Source organism: Thermobia domestica, chromosome 8, assembly GCF_964235325.1.
Source record: "Thermobia domestica chromosome 8, izTheDome1.hap1.1, whole genome shotgun sequence".
Classification (NCBI taxonomy): domain Eukaryota; kingdom Metazoa; phylum Arthropoda; class Insecta; order Zygentoma; family Lepismatidae; genus Thermobia; species Thermobia domestica.
Window position 1 is genome coordinate 89,854,778 of NC_137461.1, and position 17,211 is coordinate 89,871,988.

Below are 17,211 nucleotides of genomic sequence, written 5' to 3' on the forward strand. Positions count from 1 at the left end.
GTCGTGTTACTAAATAAATAAAATGAAGTTTTTGTACAGTTTAACTGGTGCAAATGAATATGCTCCAGTTAATGTGGTACTCAATTTATATATACATATAAGAAACAAAATCTGAGCTCCTTCGTGGCCAAGCGGTTAGCGTACGCGCCTTTGGCGTGGGAGACTTGGGTTCGATTCCCGGCGGAAGCTCATGTGGTTCGGATTCCATGTTAATCAGTAGGTCCCCCTCGCTGCTGAACGGGACGTTAAATTCAAAATCAACTCAAGAAACAAAACCGTAGTAGACTTTCTCAGATAGTGTAAATTATGATATAAGCCTGTTTTTAACTAATGTATTTCTACTGATGTAGTTCACTAACCATCAGAATGTTCAAGGTAATTACAAAAGCAACAAAAAAAGTTTACAGCTTAAACTTTATTTTGAAGAAAAATAAGTTACACTTACAGAGAATAGAAGTAAAATAAATATATACAATAATAAATAAAGTTTTAATTCATTTGTACTAAGCGATGAACATGTATTTAAAAATATAATCAACTATTGCTTGGCTGGAAATACACTGTTGTGTGTCGTTGTACCTTACTATTAATTATTGTAGGTTCATGGAACATGCGGTGTTCTAAGTTGTCTGAAAAAACAAAAGAATTTTTCATTAGTCGGAAACTATAACCAAAGTCTCTTCTATATAGTTATTTTTTTAAAACATGTAATTTTTTTTTTCTAAAAATAGACGCAGTTTGTATTCATAATAGAAGGTCTTTCAACTAGACGTGTTAAATTTGGTTGCGATTAATCAAGACGAAGAATCAAAAACAACAAATGTCCCAAACGCATCACATCCGTGAACTTGTTGCTTGTGAACTATAATACGTCTCTCAGGAAATTGTTGACAAATTTTGATCAAAATTGGTATGACTATCGCAAAGTTTGTTTGTGATTAGCTAAGATTAAGTACTGAAACACACAAATTCTCAAAAGTAATATTCTGACAATGAACTTTAAATAATAACAATAATACAGTAAAGTCTTTCTAGTCCGGACTCTGATAAGCCGGACATTGCTTAATCCGGACAGAACAAAAGTAAAAAGAGGCAGAATGTAAGGTGTTAAATGTGGATAGAAGTCAACATTCAGCATTAATCACATAGCTTCGTGATGGTTAATAATACTGCACTGTGTTGACAAATATAATACACTATGGTACAGTTGGTACAACATGGTACAGTAGTAGTGGTATCTGTATTAAACCTATACCCTTTAAATGCACCATAATAAATGTGTTTTATTCCTGTCTTTCTGGTTATTTTAGTTAATACGCACTTCCTTTAATTCGGGCAACTCATCTCCCAATTTGTCTGGATTAACCAGTTTTATTGTAGTTTAAATTTTTCGTAAGCTAGGGGAAGAAAAGGAGAGAGGAAGGTACGTGAAAAGCGGTAGCTTATGAAATATCACAAACAAAATGACCGTATCGGCTGGAAACTTTAAAAGAAAAAAATTCTGGGATGAGCAAATGTGTAAATCTCATTTTCAAGTTCGAAGGAAAAATTAATCCCAGCGTATTTTATACACATAAAGCTTTGAAAAACTCCTAAAACATAATACACATACATCGACATATATATATATATATATATATATATATATATATATATATATATATATATATATATATATATATATATATAGATAGATAGATAGATAGATAGATAGATAGATAGATAGATAGATAGTGTCTAATATTGCTATCCAGTATTGTCTAAACTATATAATTAAGTTTTTTTTTTAAAAAAAAAAGCACTAATTGTTATGTTTCGACATTCTAACATATCTTCCTTAAATGTTCTCAGAAAAACAGAAGAGAAGATACATGAGAGAATATAGATAAATGAAAACCACTGGAGAAAAAGGAGATAAGTCAAGAAATGGTCGAAAATGAGTAAACAGCAGAATAATGTAGCCTGCAAGGTGTAGTTTGCATGGAGTGAATCCCACAGTCAGAGACGTACTCAAGGGGGTGGGTCCTGGAGTTCCGGACCCCCCGAAATTTCGATTTTGGTGTAAATTTAGCCTAATTTTAGGGTCAATTTTAGGAATGTTAATACAAAATATTCTCATATTGAGTTTGGACCCCTCCAGAAATAAATTCCTGCGTACGCTACTGCCCACAGTAAGAAGGCTAGTCACTAAGACATTTAATGCTAAAGATTTCGCCAACAGAGGGAAAAAGACGGTAAGTCAGTGGAAAACAGGGCAATTATGTAAAGTTATAAAAAAAAAAAAACTGACTTGCCTCCTTTTCCCCCTGTAGTCTTCATATATAAAGACACGAAAGTGGTTGAGAAGTGAAAGTGAAAGAGGCAAGAAGGGTAATAAAAATGAAGGATTAGGTGATGAGGTGGAATGAAGGATTAAGCATAGAGCAAGATATGAAAAGGAATGTCAAAGAAAACGGAAGAATAAAGGAAAAGGAAATACAAAAACAAAGGTAACGAAGAAGGATAGTCGAAAAAGAAAACTAATGAATAACAGGGATAAGAACAGAAATAAAATGAGTATAGAATGAAAGGAAAGAAATCGGAGCAAAGGTAAAAAGCAAAATATTTTGCAAGGAATATATTTTAAAAGGAAAAACTAATCGTAGAACCACCAGAAGGGACGACAACCAGGTAAAAGTTCCGAAACTTAACAAGTAAAGCGTTTAAAAGATAGTTCTTGCCTGCATTCAGTGCAACTGTTACACATAACAACAATATAACAAATATATGTGTAAAACATGATTATATATTTACTATTTATAGTACTTACATGTCTAATTCATACTCCTGAACATCCACACGGTATCTGCCAATCAGCCTCGAAGGCATAGTTACTTGATACCGAGTAATAAGCAACCTGTATCGGATCTTGCACATCTTGATATGTAAACACAATCTTTCCTTCTCTGGCAAGAGTTATTTGTCCTGTGGTTGTAATATCAATCCAGAAGCAGGTAAAGACATTTGCATTTATAATACCAGGGTAATCTACATTTCCAAGCTCTTGGCCAAGAGCAACTCGCCTGACACTGACGTGCATTGGTTCCATCCCATCACTAGTAGCACCGATTAACACTTCGTATACAGGCGAGTTAGGATAAGGATAAGGTGAATTGGAGAATCTGATAATGGCATCTGACGGAGACTTGACTGCAAATTGCATATGTATATTCCCACCATCTCGTGGAGGATGTTTGAAATGAGTGTATTTATATTCGATTGTGTTGAAGGATTCAGCTGTAAGAAACAAAAAGAATATTCATATTTTTAAAATGTGTAATTTACGATGCATTGTACGAGTGCTTTACTTTCACTAAACTAAAACCTTAAGACCCAAAAGAAAATAGTTTTCCGTGTGATTTTGTAGTATAATTGCGAGTAATCATCATCAAATCTTGTGAAGGACGTAAACTAAGATCTGCTAAATAGTGTCCCTGCTTTATCGAAATCGAGAGGTTTATTGAAATAGCTTATACTGTAATTGATACTAATTGTCCTTTCTGATAGCTCGCTGCGCGCAGTGGTGTTCAGTGCTGTGTTGCCAGCTTTTACGTCGGGTATTGAAAGACGAAATTATTCACTGCAAGTGAATCTCAGTTTTATGAAATTAAATGACACAAAAGAGAACTAAAAAACAATTCTCTAAATAACAAGCAGGTCCACTACTCAAGTTAACACAATGTGCATTTGTTTATATTCAAATTGGCAACGTGCGAAAAGGGTGGAATATTTACCATTGCAAAGCGAGAGAAATGAGCCACTACAATTGGCTGAAGGTGCTGTTTCCATAGAAAGAGTTCTTGCCTGATTGTTCTGACCACGTGCAGGAAGAAAAAAACAGATGAAAGCAACTGTTAGAAAGGGCAAGTTGTGCCTAATGAAATGTGGAAGATTGCACGGGAATTTCAAGTTCTTCTATTCAATTTTGATTTTATTCTTCAACTTCAATTAATGATAATTCTGTTTTATCAACATCTTTACGAGGTTTGGACTCGAACTTGGAAATTAGTTACTTGAAAATTCTACTTTGCTAAAAGCGTATATAAATAATATTACTTACATCCAGTCGGAAATGATGCAACCCAGCTAGCTACAATTCCAGGTCCAGAGGCGAATCCAACAGTATCCAGAGGGAAATCTCCTGCGGCATATGACAAAAATGGAATTGAAACTCCTTGGTATCCTACTTCGATGACACCTCCAAGATATCTTAACCAAAAGTGTATATACATAGTTGGATTTAGAATATTGGGTGTATTAACTCTAGTGATAACTGGTCCACTCATTACTTGGCCAATGCTAGAAAATTGATTTCCTCCGCTACCAAGTATAATTTCAAAGTAAGGGTAGGTAATATCGCCATTTTGAGTCAGCAGAATGTAAGCACTTTCAGATGCCTGCACAGCGAAATCCAGGTGCAATCCACTGCCAATGTATTGGATGGTTTCGTGTTGTAGAAATGCATAGCCTCTAGTATGCTCAATGTGACATGCTCCTGTAAAGAAGAAAAATGTAATCTTCTTTTAAATGTAATGGACATGAAGCCAACATGGAATGTGCTCTGACTTAAAATAAATCCCTATTTGTACCATGAACATATTAAGTTGTGCATAGGAAAAAATCTGCTTTGGAACACAGTAATTGAGACAACTTGAAAATGTTATTATAGTGACGCGTATAAGGACATTAATCTTTAAAATATTTATCATAATTGGGATCAGCGACGCAAGTTGGCTAGTTGTCGCCCGGGGCAAGAACTCGCCTTAGTGCCCTTCCCCTGACCAACCAAACCAAAACGCTCCCCAGCTACACCTGATATTGGTATCATACAATAATTCTCCTATTCCATTTTTTCTTCAAGTGGTAAAGCTTGATTTCAAAATTGCAGTACATAATTTAATTTTTAGTACAAGATAAAACACCAAACTAATTAGTATTTGATTGCCAAATAATCTGAGAGTAGCATGCTTGACATATTCTTATAGTCTTATCATAATAACTGCAAATCACAATGTTTTCAGAACCATATCGGAATGTGCATGTGTGTAGAATGAATCAACAATATGTTGCTTTAGAATAGAATATTTAATTATGACAAACAGTCAAGCTGTATTATACTCGGACATTTTGCAAATCTCTTAAATCGATGTAAGTAAGATGATAGCTGGAACACAGAAACACAGAAAGCTGGAACTAAAATTTAACCTTGCGGGCTCTTTTCGTTACAAAGGTTTTTCACAATGCTCACAAAAATATAGCTTTGAAGCTAACTTGTGTTCTATGGATATGATCCTAAGCTTGGTGATTCGTTGATGTCTTGTTACGTTTCTGAGGTACTTTTTTGATCTTTAGTTTTCTAAAACTCTTTCTTTGCCTTATAGTGAAAATATTTTCCCAGTTTTGCGCCCCCTAATCCAGCGCCCGGAGCATAAGCCCCGTTTGCTCCCCTAGTTATGTACGTCACTGATTGAGATAAAATGAAGATAATACTACAGAGTTAAATACATAAAACATCAAAGAGTATGATAATATATAACTAAAGTGCTTTCAAAACTAGAAACAAATTGACAGCTCAAAAACACATGCAGATTTGTTTTGAAGAAGGGCATCTACGAGGTCACTCAGTGAGGGTCGAATCATAAACGCCATTTTAGCAACAGTGGGTGGAGGCTGGAGGGTTTCCTTGGCAACAGACCTCAACATTCCAATGTTGCCGCTAAATAGTAAACACATGTTTCCAGAATGAAAGAAGTGTCTTTCGTTTCGTTGTACTTGGAAGTGATTTTAAAGAAAAGCATCCCCTCCTTCCCAACATGCACAAACTGGGACTGCAAACATATCCTTTCATCCATTCCAAACAAACCAATATTTACATTTCTTTTCCGTTAAGACTCACAGAATAGTTCCAGCTGATGACTCACGATGCGCACGAAGTGGCAACACCGTAGCACGTGCTTCTCCAAACGTCAATTTGTTTCTAGTTTTGAAAACATTTTAATATACGTCATTTTAATAATGAAAGTACACAGCTTAGAGTTTTTCTTAGAGACAATAGGCAAATCCTCATAATAAAGTTTTATTACAATCAAATCCGTAACTCTTTACGTAAATTTTCCCTAGAAACTTAACAACGAGAAATAGTATAGTAATTTTGGAAAATATGCAATTTAATTACCTAGCATATTAACCGCTTAACTTAAAACCACGAATTATTATGTTATTTTTGTTTTGCCCTAAAATTATGAACACGAATATATTCGTGCAAAGAAAAAGAGATCTAAATATTAATTTAAACGACGAATCCTTACGTTCGCCATACGCAGCTGAGTGTATGGGTGTTCGCTAGATGTCGGTAAGATTCATTTAACTATTTTTGGCTAATATTTTGTATTGAAGGCCAATGCTTATTGGCGAAATGACTAAATTGAAATAGCATATTTACATTGTACCGATAATTCATTTGTTTGTTATTTCTCTTTGAAATAATGGTATTTTTTGCAAAACAGAATACAATAATTCGTGCTACATTGATTGGAATATTGACTTATATTGAGCTCATTTTTCCCCACTGAAGTTTTGTCAAGATGGACAGTGAAAGTGACTTCGATTTAGAAGTTAGCGGTTCCGACTAACTCAAATGTATAGAGATTTTCTGATATCTGTCATTTTATTGTTATTAGCCTGCGACATTCTATTCAAAAATATTCTAAATAAATAAAAACGTATTAGAATATATATTTCTTTCCCTTTTGCTGAATATGCTAGTGTAATTTTGTAATGTTTATTGTGGAACGTACATATTCCGGATTTTAATATTTTTTGCAGGAAAATTTAAATCTCAATTTTGATCAGCTTGAAGTTCAAGTAAATTCAACGAACTCCATAAAATATTTTAAAAGATTCGTTGCAGCTTCTTGTACACAAAAAATGTTCAAAAAATTAAGACTAACAACAAGATTCATTTGCTTTCACTACGAACGAATATATTCGTGGTTTTAAAATAGGTGATTTTCAAGTGCCTAATTCAGGCCTAAATTTTGGACAGTTTTAGTAATGTTTGCTTCCACATACCTCTACCTTCAACGTAAAATAGAAATAACAAATAAAAAAAAATATATAAAATTTGGAACGACTTTTGCGAAAAAAATTATAAGTTAAGCGGTTAAAGAGAAAGTGATCTTATGTGTGATCGAATCACAGATAAACGGCTGAATCACTTGAAATAAATTTTTGAATACACACATACACACTGTGTAGTTATCGACTACCTCAAACTGGGTTTTTATCATGTTACTTTTGTTAAAATACATCTTTTAAGGGGTGGGGGTGGGGAATCATAATTATGCGTTAATAGAGTATCTCTCGAACCCGTCAAGTTCAGATGATCAAACAGTACATAAACTCATTAAAAATAAGTTTAAAAAAATCAATTTTAAGGGAGCATTTTCAATCTATATGTATTTATAAAAATGAAAGATGAAAATGCTTGATGGTTAACTCCTAAACCGCTGAACTAATTTTGGTGATTTTGTGTTCATGCAAGAGCCATGACTTAGATGTTTATTTGCATCAGTTATCAAAGCCGATTCATAACATATTATCGGCATGCAGTATGAGAAGTAATAAGGGGAGGAGGTGGTCTAACATGTAAAAATAATCGTACTACCGATAATAGTGTCTGATGCATAGTTTTCGGGATTGGTGAGATGAATAGTGACACTCTTGGAGCTTTTAAGGTCCATATTCATCTTCTATCGGCATAGAGATGTTAGGGTAAGGGAAGTAAACATAATCGAAACGACCGATATTAGCATGCAATCCACACTTTTCGGGGTCGTTGAGATGAATATTGACTCTCCCGATACCGTTTAAGTTCAAACTCATAACAAGTGGTCATGGAACGGAAAAGGTATGAAGGGAAAGAGGTGACATATAAAAATAATCGATAACTACCGATACTAGTGTCTCATAAATTGTTTTCGGAGTTACTTAGGTAAATAGGGACATTGCTGATGCTAAATATTTCTACGTTTAGTAGATTCGAGACTGAGACTAATGAAGCTATTAACAATCTCTTGAGTCTGTGCTAATTGATTTGACACACCTGACTTAAGTGTATTAAATAGAGTGCCATTATTTTATTATGAATAGAATTTTTTAAAACTAATAAGCAAAACAAATGTATATTTCTTGTAGCTACTCTCAATAAGTTAATGTCGTTTACTTCTGTTATTTAAGAATTTTCTCTTTTAAAATCAACGAATGAATTCAGATTAATACATTACAGTATAATTTTCTAATATACAGCAATAATAATAGTGACTTTAGCAACAGTAACACGAATATATAGCAAATTTTCTGTATTGAAGGTTATAATCAAATATGAATACTAATGTAGAATAAATATCGGAGCTGATGCACTCTACTTGTACTATTTTTGTTGTGTAATCTCCAACCAAAATGTTTCAAATTATAATTATTTTCCAACTTGCATAGTATAAAATGGGAGGAAGATAAACGAGGTCAAAACAAAGAGGTTAGCACAAATATCTCGTATGGAAGGTACTCAATTTGCGGCAAGTGGCTTGTATGACCTCTCAGTAAGTACCTAATACTCAGTTATGATGACACCTAAATAGTATAATTAATATTATCTGAAGACCATTTACCAAGGAAATTTAGGAACTAGATATACCTCTTTAAGTTCCAAGATTATAATGAATTTTATTATATTTTTAGTCACGTATTTTCTCCTAATGATTTTTAAAAAATGTTCTCTCCCAATATTTTTTTTCAGTTACGCCCTTGCGAATATTTGTTACTATTTGATTTGAATTATGGCAAAGTGTGTACTTACGTGTCAAGTTTCCCCCATCTATTGCCAACACAGGTGCAATAACCAAAAGCAGAGCAAGTCCTATTGGCAGCATGATTGCTGAAATACAATAGAACATAAGACATTAACAAATACATAATGCAGTTATGTTTCTCAAAATTTCAATCCTCATTTACGTTATTAGAATATCATTCCTTACACATATTCTTCCGAAGACTTGTAAAATTCAGAAATAATTTCTTAATATCTACTTTATTATTATTATTATTATTATTATTATTATTATTATTATTATTATTATTATTATTATTATTATTATTATTATTATTATTATTATTATTATTATTATTATTAACTATACAACAACAATATGAATTTGAATACTCGAAGTTTCCCTCACAAGAGCAACAGTGTGATATTGAATCTTTCTTGCTCCAAGACAATCAAGTGAAGAGTGTTGTTAGCCCTACTTACTACACTGAGACCCATGTTTACATTATGTTCCCATATACATAATCTTGGGTTCGACCCATAAACTAGCAAGCTTATACTTGATGAAATGATGTTTAAACTCTATAGCCTCCTTGAAACACACACAAAGTCTTGATTCTTGCTGCGAATATTTTTTTTTCCCTAGTAGCTGCAGTTAATGAACAAGATGCTGTCGAGGTATATTAGAATTTTCCACAGAGCAAAGTTTCTTTGAAAGTATTAATTCTATTTACACATTCTAGTTTTGATTGATGCTTAATGGTGATTTCTTGGTGTTCGTCTATTAATGAAATTAATTAGTTTCAGTGAGTGCCTATATTATTGAAATAGCTTACAATGTGTTGTATGGTTGACAAATCATGAAAACTGCCCTATTGTTTCTTAATTTACAAGCATGTCTATGATATGGTAACTCCAAGAACCATTTATTGTACTTCATTATTGGGAAGAAACAAACAAGTGAGTCCACTATATAGGACTCTCCTTTTAATGGACAAAAGCTAGAAATGTGCATGAGACTATCGGACCATGTTCCAAATAAGTAAAGAACCATCAAAATTGGTGCACAATGTCGGAGTTATGCGCGATCACATCGCAACATACATTGAGTAGAACTGAGAAACTCGTTCTTATTTGAAGCTGATTAAACTTTGGAATTTGACTGAATTATTATGAGTTTTGATCCTCCCTAAAATGCCTTAGCATTGGCGAAAGACCTATCCATTGGATATTGACACATCTTTACATTCACTTTTATATAAGTAGTAGAAAAATTGTGTTGTGAATTCCTTAAATTCTGGCTTTGGTTTTTAAACAAAGCCAGTTCAAGTAAAATTCACTATATAAATTATTACTGTACCTAGGTACAGTATATTTGTCGAAAGAATTGGGAAACAAACTGCAATTTTCCTTCAAGAATATAACATCTAAGGCCTAAAAAATACTACGAACTGCAGTGATATAATTTTCTTAGACCTGATGCTAAAAGCAATAAAATATATTGTAACCATATTATATGTCAAGTCATAAACTGACTCCATGACGTATTTCTTTTTCTATAATGATATTAATAAGACTATTAACACTCTATTTCAAATGTTGTTTAAATTCTAGGATACTACGTGTATATTATTGAAATTTTATTTTTGCTTTTTATTTAAAACATAAATTAAACTCGAAAAAACTCTCAATTTCTAAAGAATAACTTGATAAACATATTACTGTTAAAAGTTTTAATCAGAAATAGAAAATATGAACTAATTTATAATAACTTGATGAATCTACTAGAAACATACATTTGCGCTTATTTTAGAATAAGTTAATGGAGCTATTCTCCAAGACAAGTTAAGAGTATTGTTAGCCCTACTTACTACATGGAGTATTAAACATATTGCTATTTAGAATATACTTTAAATAAAAACAGAAAAAGGGTAATTTTAGAATAACTTAAGAATGCTATTATTACTTAAAATTAGTAAAATTAACTTTAAATAGAAAAATGTTGATTTTTTAGAAAAATCTAATGAAAGTGTTAAGCGTACTATTATTTAGAGTTATCTTAAAACGATATTTTTAAAAAATTGCACAAAATACACATTATTACAACAACTTAAAAAAGGCATTAAGGACGCAATTAAGCATTTTACAATTTAGAGCTATTTTAAGTAACAAAAAGGAAAATATTATAAAAATTTTACTTTAAAATAGAGAAAACTCTTTCTTAAACAAACTCATGAAACTATTATTTGAAGTAATTACAACTATACATTGTTAAAACTAATTAATATAGAAACTAACTTCATTACTTTCTTTACGCATTATTGTTCACTTAACTATAAGTTTAAATTTAATAGAAGATACGATAATCAATATATATTCATTTTCTTTCTAGTATAGCGAAATAGACACTATAACATATAAACTTACTTCCGCAGAAATATTTTAAGAAAGATGAGTGAAAAACCTTGCTAAATACTAAGTGAGAAAAAGGAGACTTATATGTATTTATTATCTTACTAAAATCATGCAATGCAACTGATAAATTATTTTACATATTTTAATCTGTCTTTTTTTTTAATAAAACTGATATCTATTGACGTAATAAATCAATGTTAACAGAACAATTGTAACTATCTTTGTCTGCCAATACTTAATAAACAATATAAACTGTGGTAAAGGTAAAAGTGATTAGGGAACTTTTTTTAAAATTTGTTATTGAAGTGGGTGACATTGCAACATTAATTACAAAAGGTTAAGATAAAGGAGATTGACTTGATATATATGAAAACATAATCACTAAACACCTTAGCCTAATAATAATAATATATTAATTATGAATTTAAGTATTTAAGGGTTAAATAAAATCATTAATTAACTGTGAATCCTTTCTGTTGACATTTTGACATGAATGTAAACTTTCCATCTTACTCTACATATTATGACTGTTTTGTAAATACTCGTGACACTGAAAAAGTCAAGGCCATGTTATCAGGATTATATCTCATAACAGTTAAACCAGATATTAATTACCTAACGTAAGATTAACATATTATATTGTATCACATTTCCCTATATTTCCTGCAATACAAAATAACTTCCTATTCCCTCAGCATGTTAATATACAGTACGTAAAGCTAATTAATTATAAAATAAAAGTTTATTGGTGAAACATGTAAATAAACTAGTAGCATTTTCAGGATACAAATAATGTACAATTATGCTGAAAGGAACTGGCCATCCGTCTGAGTTTGAAGAGTCCTGTATTCTCATCCAGAACAGAATTTATACCAATCAAAGACCAATTTATCGAATATGCCCAGGATTATAGGTGGGGTATTTGGTTGAAAGGTATTTGAACTTCATATTGATTAATTTTATACAAGGCCATTTAAACTAAGTTCTCTTTTATTTTGCCCTCATCTTCACTCGTCCTCATTTTAGTAAATAACGGTGGGTGGTATCAATATGTTTTGAGAGCAAGAAGGAGTGAGGGCAACAATATGTTTTGAGAGCGTGAATACATTTTGAGTTCGAGGAGGGTGAGGGTGAGAATATATTTTGGGCGCGAAAGTGAGAAAACGTTTGAAGAGTAACCGAAAATGGCTGATAGGGAAAATACCCACATCTAGTTTAAATTATATTCTCACTCATATCTTTTAAATTCCACATTAGAGGTACGAAAACTTACAAAAACACAAACTAGAAATGGGGGGGCGGTGGCTCAGTGGCAGAGCGCTCACCTCCGGTGCTTGGGGTCCCTGGTTCGATCCCAGTTCGCGCCGTGTGGACTTCGTGGTGGACAAACAGCGTGTTCGTGGGTTTTCTCGGGGTTCTTCCATTTCCTCCCACTTTATTCTTTCCACAATTTCATTTATTTGTCATCTTAACCGTCTCCTTTAGCCTAACCGGTATAATCGTGGGACGTAAAACTCAAAGATTTCATTTCATTTACAAACTAGAAAGTTGGAAATGATCCTTGAATTTTACCTTAGAAACTGCTATATTCTTCTTATTATTATTCGTATTATTATTATTATTATTATTATTATTATTATTATTATTATTATTATTTAATAGCAAACCTTTTTTATTTGTTTTTTACCTTGACAGAATATTATCTTATATTATTATTAATTTTTATTACAATTCTCTCTTACAATTTTTAAACAGAATTTTTCCAGGCAATTACAAATTGTTTCTTATTAATATTTGATTACGTAATGTTCAATAATTATTTTCTCGTATAACTTGTGATTACTTTATTTGCTTGTTTTTTGTATAATTTTAATTTCTCTCTAAATTTAGATTTTCATTTCTGAGCCAATTCTAGCAAAATTTAATATTTCACACATGCCTTTCTCTGAGTTCTCACCAAGTGTACTTTTGTGATGGTGAAAAAACACTACATATATATTACGAATAACGATATGACGAAATTAAGTATAGATTCTCGTTTCTGAGAGACTTTTAGTGTAAATTATTGTCACGCTTGCATCCTTTCATACTATGTGATTTAGACAGAGCAGTGGCTGTGACGTCATAGAATATACAAAAGCAAACAGTTCCTATACACAATTTTCCATCTGGTTCTTCTCTATTCATTGCTGTCTGTTTTCAAGTGACTTATGCACAAAGCTGTAGTCAACTGTAACCTCTCAGAGCACTCATTTCCAACTCACAGCCAGTGTTGGGTAAGTTACTTGTAAAAATGTAACGCGTTGTAAGTTACTTGACTTTCCCTTAAAATGTAACGGTTACTTTTAGGTCCGAAACTTTGAATATGTGAAAAAAATCTCATTACTTCCATTTTCCATACTACTATTACTACCATTATTATTATTATTATTATTATTATTATTATTATTATTATTATTATTATTATTATTATTATTATTATTATTATTATTATTATTATTATTATTATTATTATTGCACGTTCTGAATCGCTTCTTATGTAGATGCAAGAACAAATTCTTACTTGGCAGCTATATGAACATTTTCATATACCTAGGTAATGTAACACTGACTAAAATGCCATACTGTTACTCGTAGGGATGGGCTCGAGCGAGTTTGAGCGAGTTTTCTTTGAAACTTAGGGGCCGCGGTGCTTAGTGGTACAGCGTTTATCTACTGGTACATGGAGTCCCTGGTTCGAATCCAGCTCGAGCCAAGTGAATTTTGTGGTAGACAAACACCGTGTTCGTGGGTTTCCTCGGTGTTCTTCCGTTTTCTTCCTTCCACCACTTCATACATTTCTCATCATCACCGTCTCCTTTAGCCTAGCCGGCATAACCGGGGCGTAAAACTCGAAGATTTCCTTTGAGACTCAACTCGAAACAGACATCTTTTAGCTCGACTCGAAAACTTGGCTCGAAAAATTTCCTCTAACTCGACTCGAAGTCGGGTCGAGTTTCGAGCCGAGTCGAGCCAAATCCTGTGTGTAGTTTCAAGTAATCTCCTCAAGTATCCTATATAGACAACATAATTGTTATCAGTGATACTATTACTACAACTTATTATTATTAATACTAATAATAATAACAACATTATGCATAAACATGAAAGATAGATGGTTTGTATCTGAATAAAAAAAAACTGGTTGATTGCCAACCGCGGTAGTCGTGAAGTATAGGAGTCAAGAACGAGCTTCTGAATTTGGGTTGAGGGTCTAGGTTATTGAGTATTCGAGCTCGAGCTAAACATTGTTAAAAGTTATAGGGCGCTGGCCAAATATGTTCAAAATTGCTTGGCCCGGGTTTAGAATTGTCAAGGACTCGAGCAGTTCGGCTCGCAGCTCATACACTATCGAGCAGACCCGAGAAGTGAGCCGAGCCAACAGCTCACCCAACCTAGCCGGTTAGAGCTCTCGGCTCAGTTGAGCCGAACCGAGCAATGGCTCATCACAACCAAGCCGGCTCGAGCCGGTGAATCACCTAAAGCGAGCCGGCTCAGTTGAGCCGAACCGAACTGAGCTCGTTATAAAAATCTCTTGTAGTTTCGTTATCGAGACGAGAGAGATGCGAGCAGTCTCCTCTCTCGTGAGCAACACTAAAAAAGTATTTTATATTACTGTTTACATTTCTCATGGCTTTCGCTTTCCAGTGTAATCAGGCTGACTTCAAAACGAGCTGGACGAGCGAGCCATTTATGAAACTCGACTCAACTCGAAACTCGACGTCACAAACAGTGAACGGCTCGGAACTCGACTCGAGAAAATTAACCTTGACTCGAGTCGAAACTCGACTTGAATTCGAGTCGAGTTAACTTTAGGTCGACTCGTGCCCATCCCTATGCGTTAGAAAAATGGCTGCTTATTATTATTCTGTTAAACAATTATATAGGCCTAATAATAACAATAGCAAACCCGCACGTCCTGTGCAAGTGCAGGACACTATTGTTGTCTGAATGATTGAATATGATACAAAATTAAAAATATTTATGGGTAGCAAAGTAGTTTAAATAACACGTTAATAATATCTTTAATTAAGAATTTCTCGATAATTACTCGAATTTAAGACGTCCTCGAATATAAGACACGCCCTGATTTTCCTAGATTAAATTAAGAAAAAATAATAATATGTTCCGTTTTTACTATTACTAAAGCGCTCTTTGAAATTGGTCATTTTCAGTGATTTTTATATATTTCTCTACTCTCCCCATGTTGCGGGGCACGGCATGATAAAAATTATTCCAGGCCCGAATGTCATGCATGTTGAAAATTTGATCGAGATCGGTTTGGTGGTTCAAGAGTTAAGTTCTATTTATTTTTATATATTAATCTCCCCTTCTCCTCCCCCTGCTCTAGGTTCTACTGTCAACGTGAAAATATTTTTAAAAAATCGAGGCTCGAACGTCATCTATGTTGAAAATTTGATCGAGATCGGTTAGGTGGTTCAAGAGTTATTAAGTTTTATTTATTTTTATATATCTCTCCCCTCTCCTCCTCCTATCCTAAGTTTTACCATCAAAGGGATATGATAAAAACCACTCCAGGTCCGAACCTCATCTATGTTGATAATTTCATTAATATCGGTTCGGTGGTTTAAGCGTGATGAAGTCACAGTCATTTTTTTTTTTCATATATGTTCCCCTTCCCTCTTTCCTACATTGTGCCGTGAAAGTAAAGTGAGGAAAACATTCCAGGTCCGAACCTTATCTATATTGAAAATTTGATCGAGATTGGTCGGATGGTTCAATAGTTATTAAGTTTTTATTCATTTTCATATATTTACTTTCCTTTCCTCCCCACCCCTAAGTTCCGCCATCAAAATGGAATAATAAAAAACTTCTCAGGTTCGAACTTCATCTATGTTGAAAATTTGATTGAGATCGATCGGGTGGTTCAAGAGTTAAGTTTTATTTATTTTTTATAATTCCCCCTTCTCCCCTCCCCTAAGTTCTAAAGTCAAAGTGAATAGCTAAAAACATTCCCAGGCCAGCACTGCATCTACGTCAAAAATTTGATCGAGATCGGTCGTGTGGTTCAAGAGATTAAGAGCCAGAAACAGTCACTTTCAATTTGAATTTGAAGTTTTTTGTTCATAGACACCGCTATTAATATATAGATGTAATGTAAAATTAAAAATACGGAATATAGAAAAGCATTATACTACATCTAATAAAATGAGAATACATGAACTGGGAGTGAATCAAAATTTACCAGTAACTCTAAAATTGGTACATGCTTTTTAAAGCTAGTTATTCCAAACTCTACAATCAACGGGACTTTAGGATACGCACCCTAATCTGAAAGAACTCCAATGTTACACACCATCAGCAAACTATTTTCTGGTAATAAAGTAGCCCGCTCATCAGAACACAGTTTATTCATATTAACCACTTACTCAGTGGTGCTATTCAGCCGGTTCTAACCGGTTCGCAGTACCGGTTGTTAAAATATTCGCATCGCAGATCTGTTTGTTAAACCCAGACACAAACAAACATGCATACATACGATGACCTAACCAAGAGTGGAAGAAAGAAGCCAAATAAATTTGTGAAAACACTTCTGTACTTTTCCCGTTCGCTTTCATTGTTGTAAAAACAAACAACTTTGAATTGTTTCAATTCGACGGGTAGATAGAAAAAATGAATGAGTGAGTGTCAAAAAATTTAGAAATTTATCTGATGCGACCGATAAAGTCTCGGTCATTCTAATGAAAGATTTATCAGGTCTTAATTGTTAATTCTTTTGTGTGTTCCATATTCGTATTGGTAAGAATAAACATTTTCAAATTTTCAGACAACAGAAAACTGGTTTTGGTAAAGCTTTGAAGCTACATGCACTAAATTTTACTAACAAAAGCACTCTATTGTATATTCTGTCATGTTTTCCTCTCTTTCAA

The 17,211-nt window shown here is 33.2% G+C and overlaps 1 protein-coding gene across 1 annotated transcript; it reads right to left on the bottom strand.

The window, feature by feature from the left end:
* Window positions 1–395: 395 nt before the first annotated feature.
* On the bottom strand, window positions 396–11,383 carry LOC145693059 (uncharacterized). Its single transcript, XM_081768730.1, has 5 exons — window positions 11,294–11,383; window positions 8,897–8,974; window positions 4,100–4,534; window positions 2,810–3,276; window positions 396–629 (listed from the first exon to the last, which is right to left on the bottom strand). The coding sequence occupies exons 2-4, from the start codon at window positions 8,967–8,969 to the stop codon at window positions 2,819–2,821; spliced, it is 966 nt and encodes a 321-aa protein (XP_081624856.1). The 5' UTR covers window positions 8,970–8,974; window positions 11,294–11,383; the 3' UTR covers window positions 396–629; window positions 2,810–2,818.
* Window positions 11,384–17,211: the final 5,828 nt, after the last annotated feature.

Coding starts and splice junctions, on each gene's coding strand:
- LOC145693059 (XM_081768730.1), bottom strand. CDS start 8,969: ATGCTGCCAATAGGACTTGCTCTGCTTTTGGTTATTGCACCTGTGTTG. Junction 4,535..8,896: donor AGATGGGGGAAACTTGACAC/GTAAGTACACAC, acceptor TCTTCTTTACAG/GAGCATGTCACATTGAGCAT. Junction 3,277..4,099: donor TGCATCATTTCCGACTGGAT/GTAAGTAATATT, acceptor TGTTTCTTACAG/CTGAATCCTTCAACACAATC.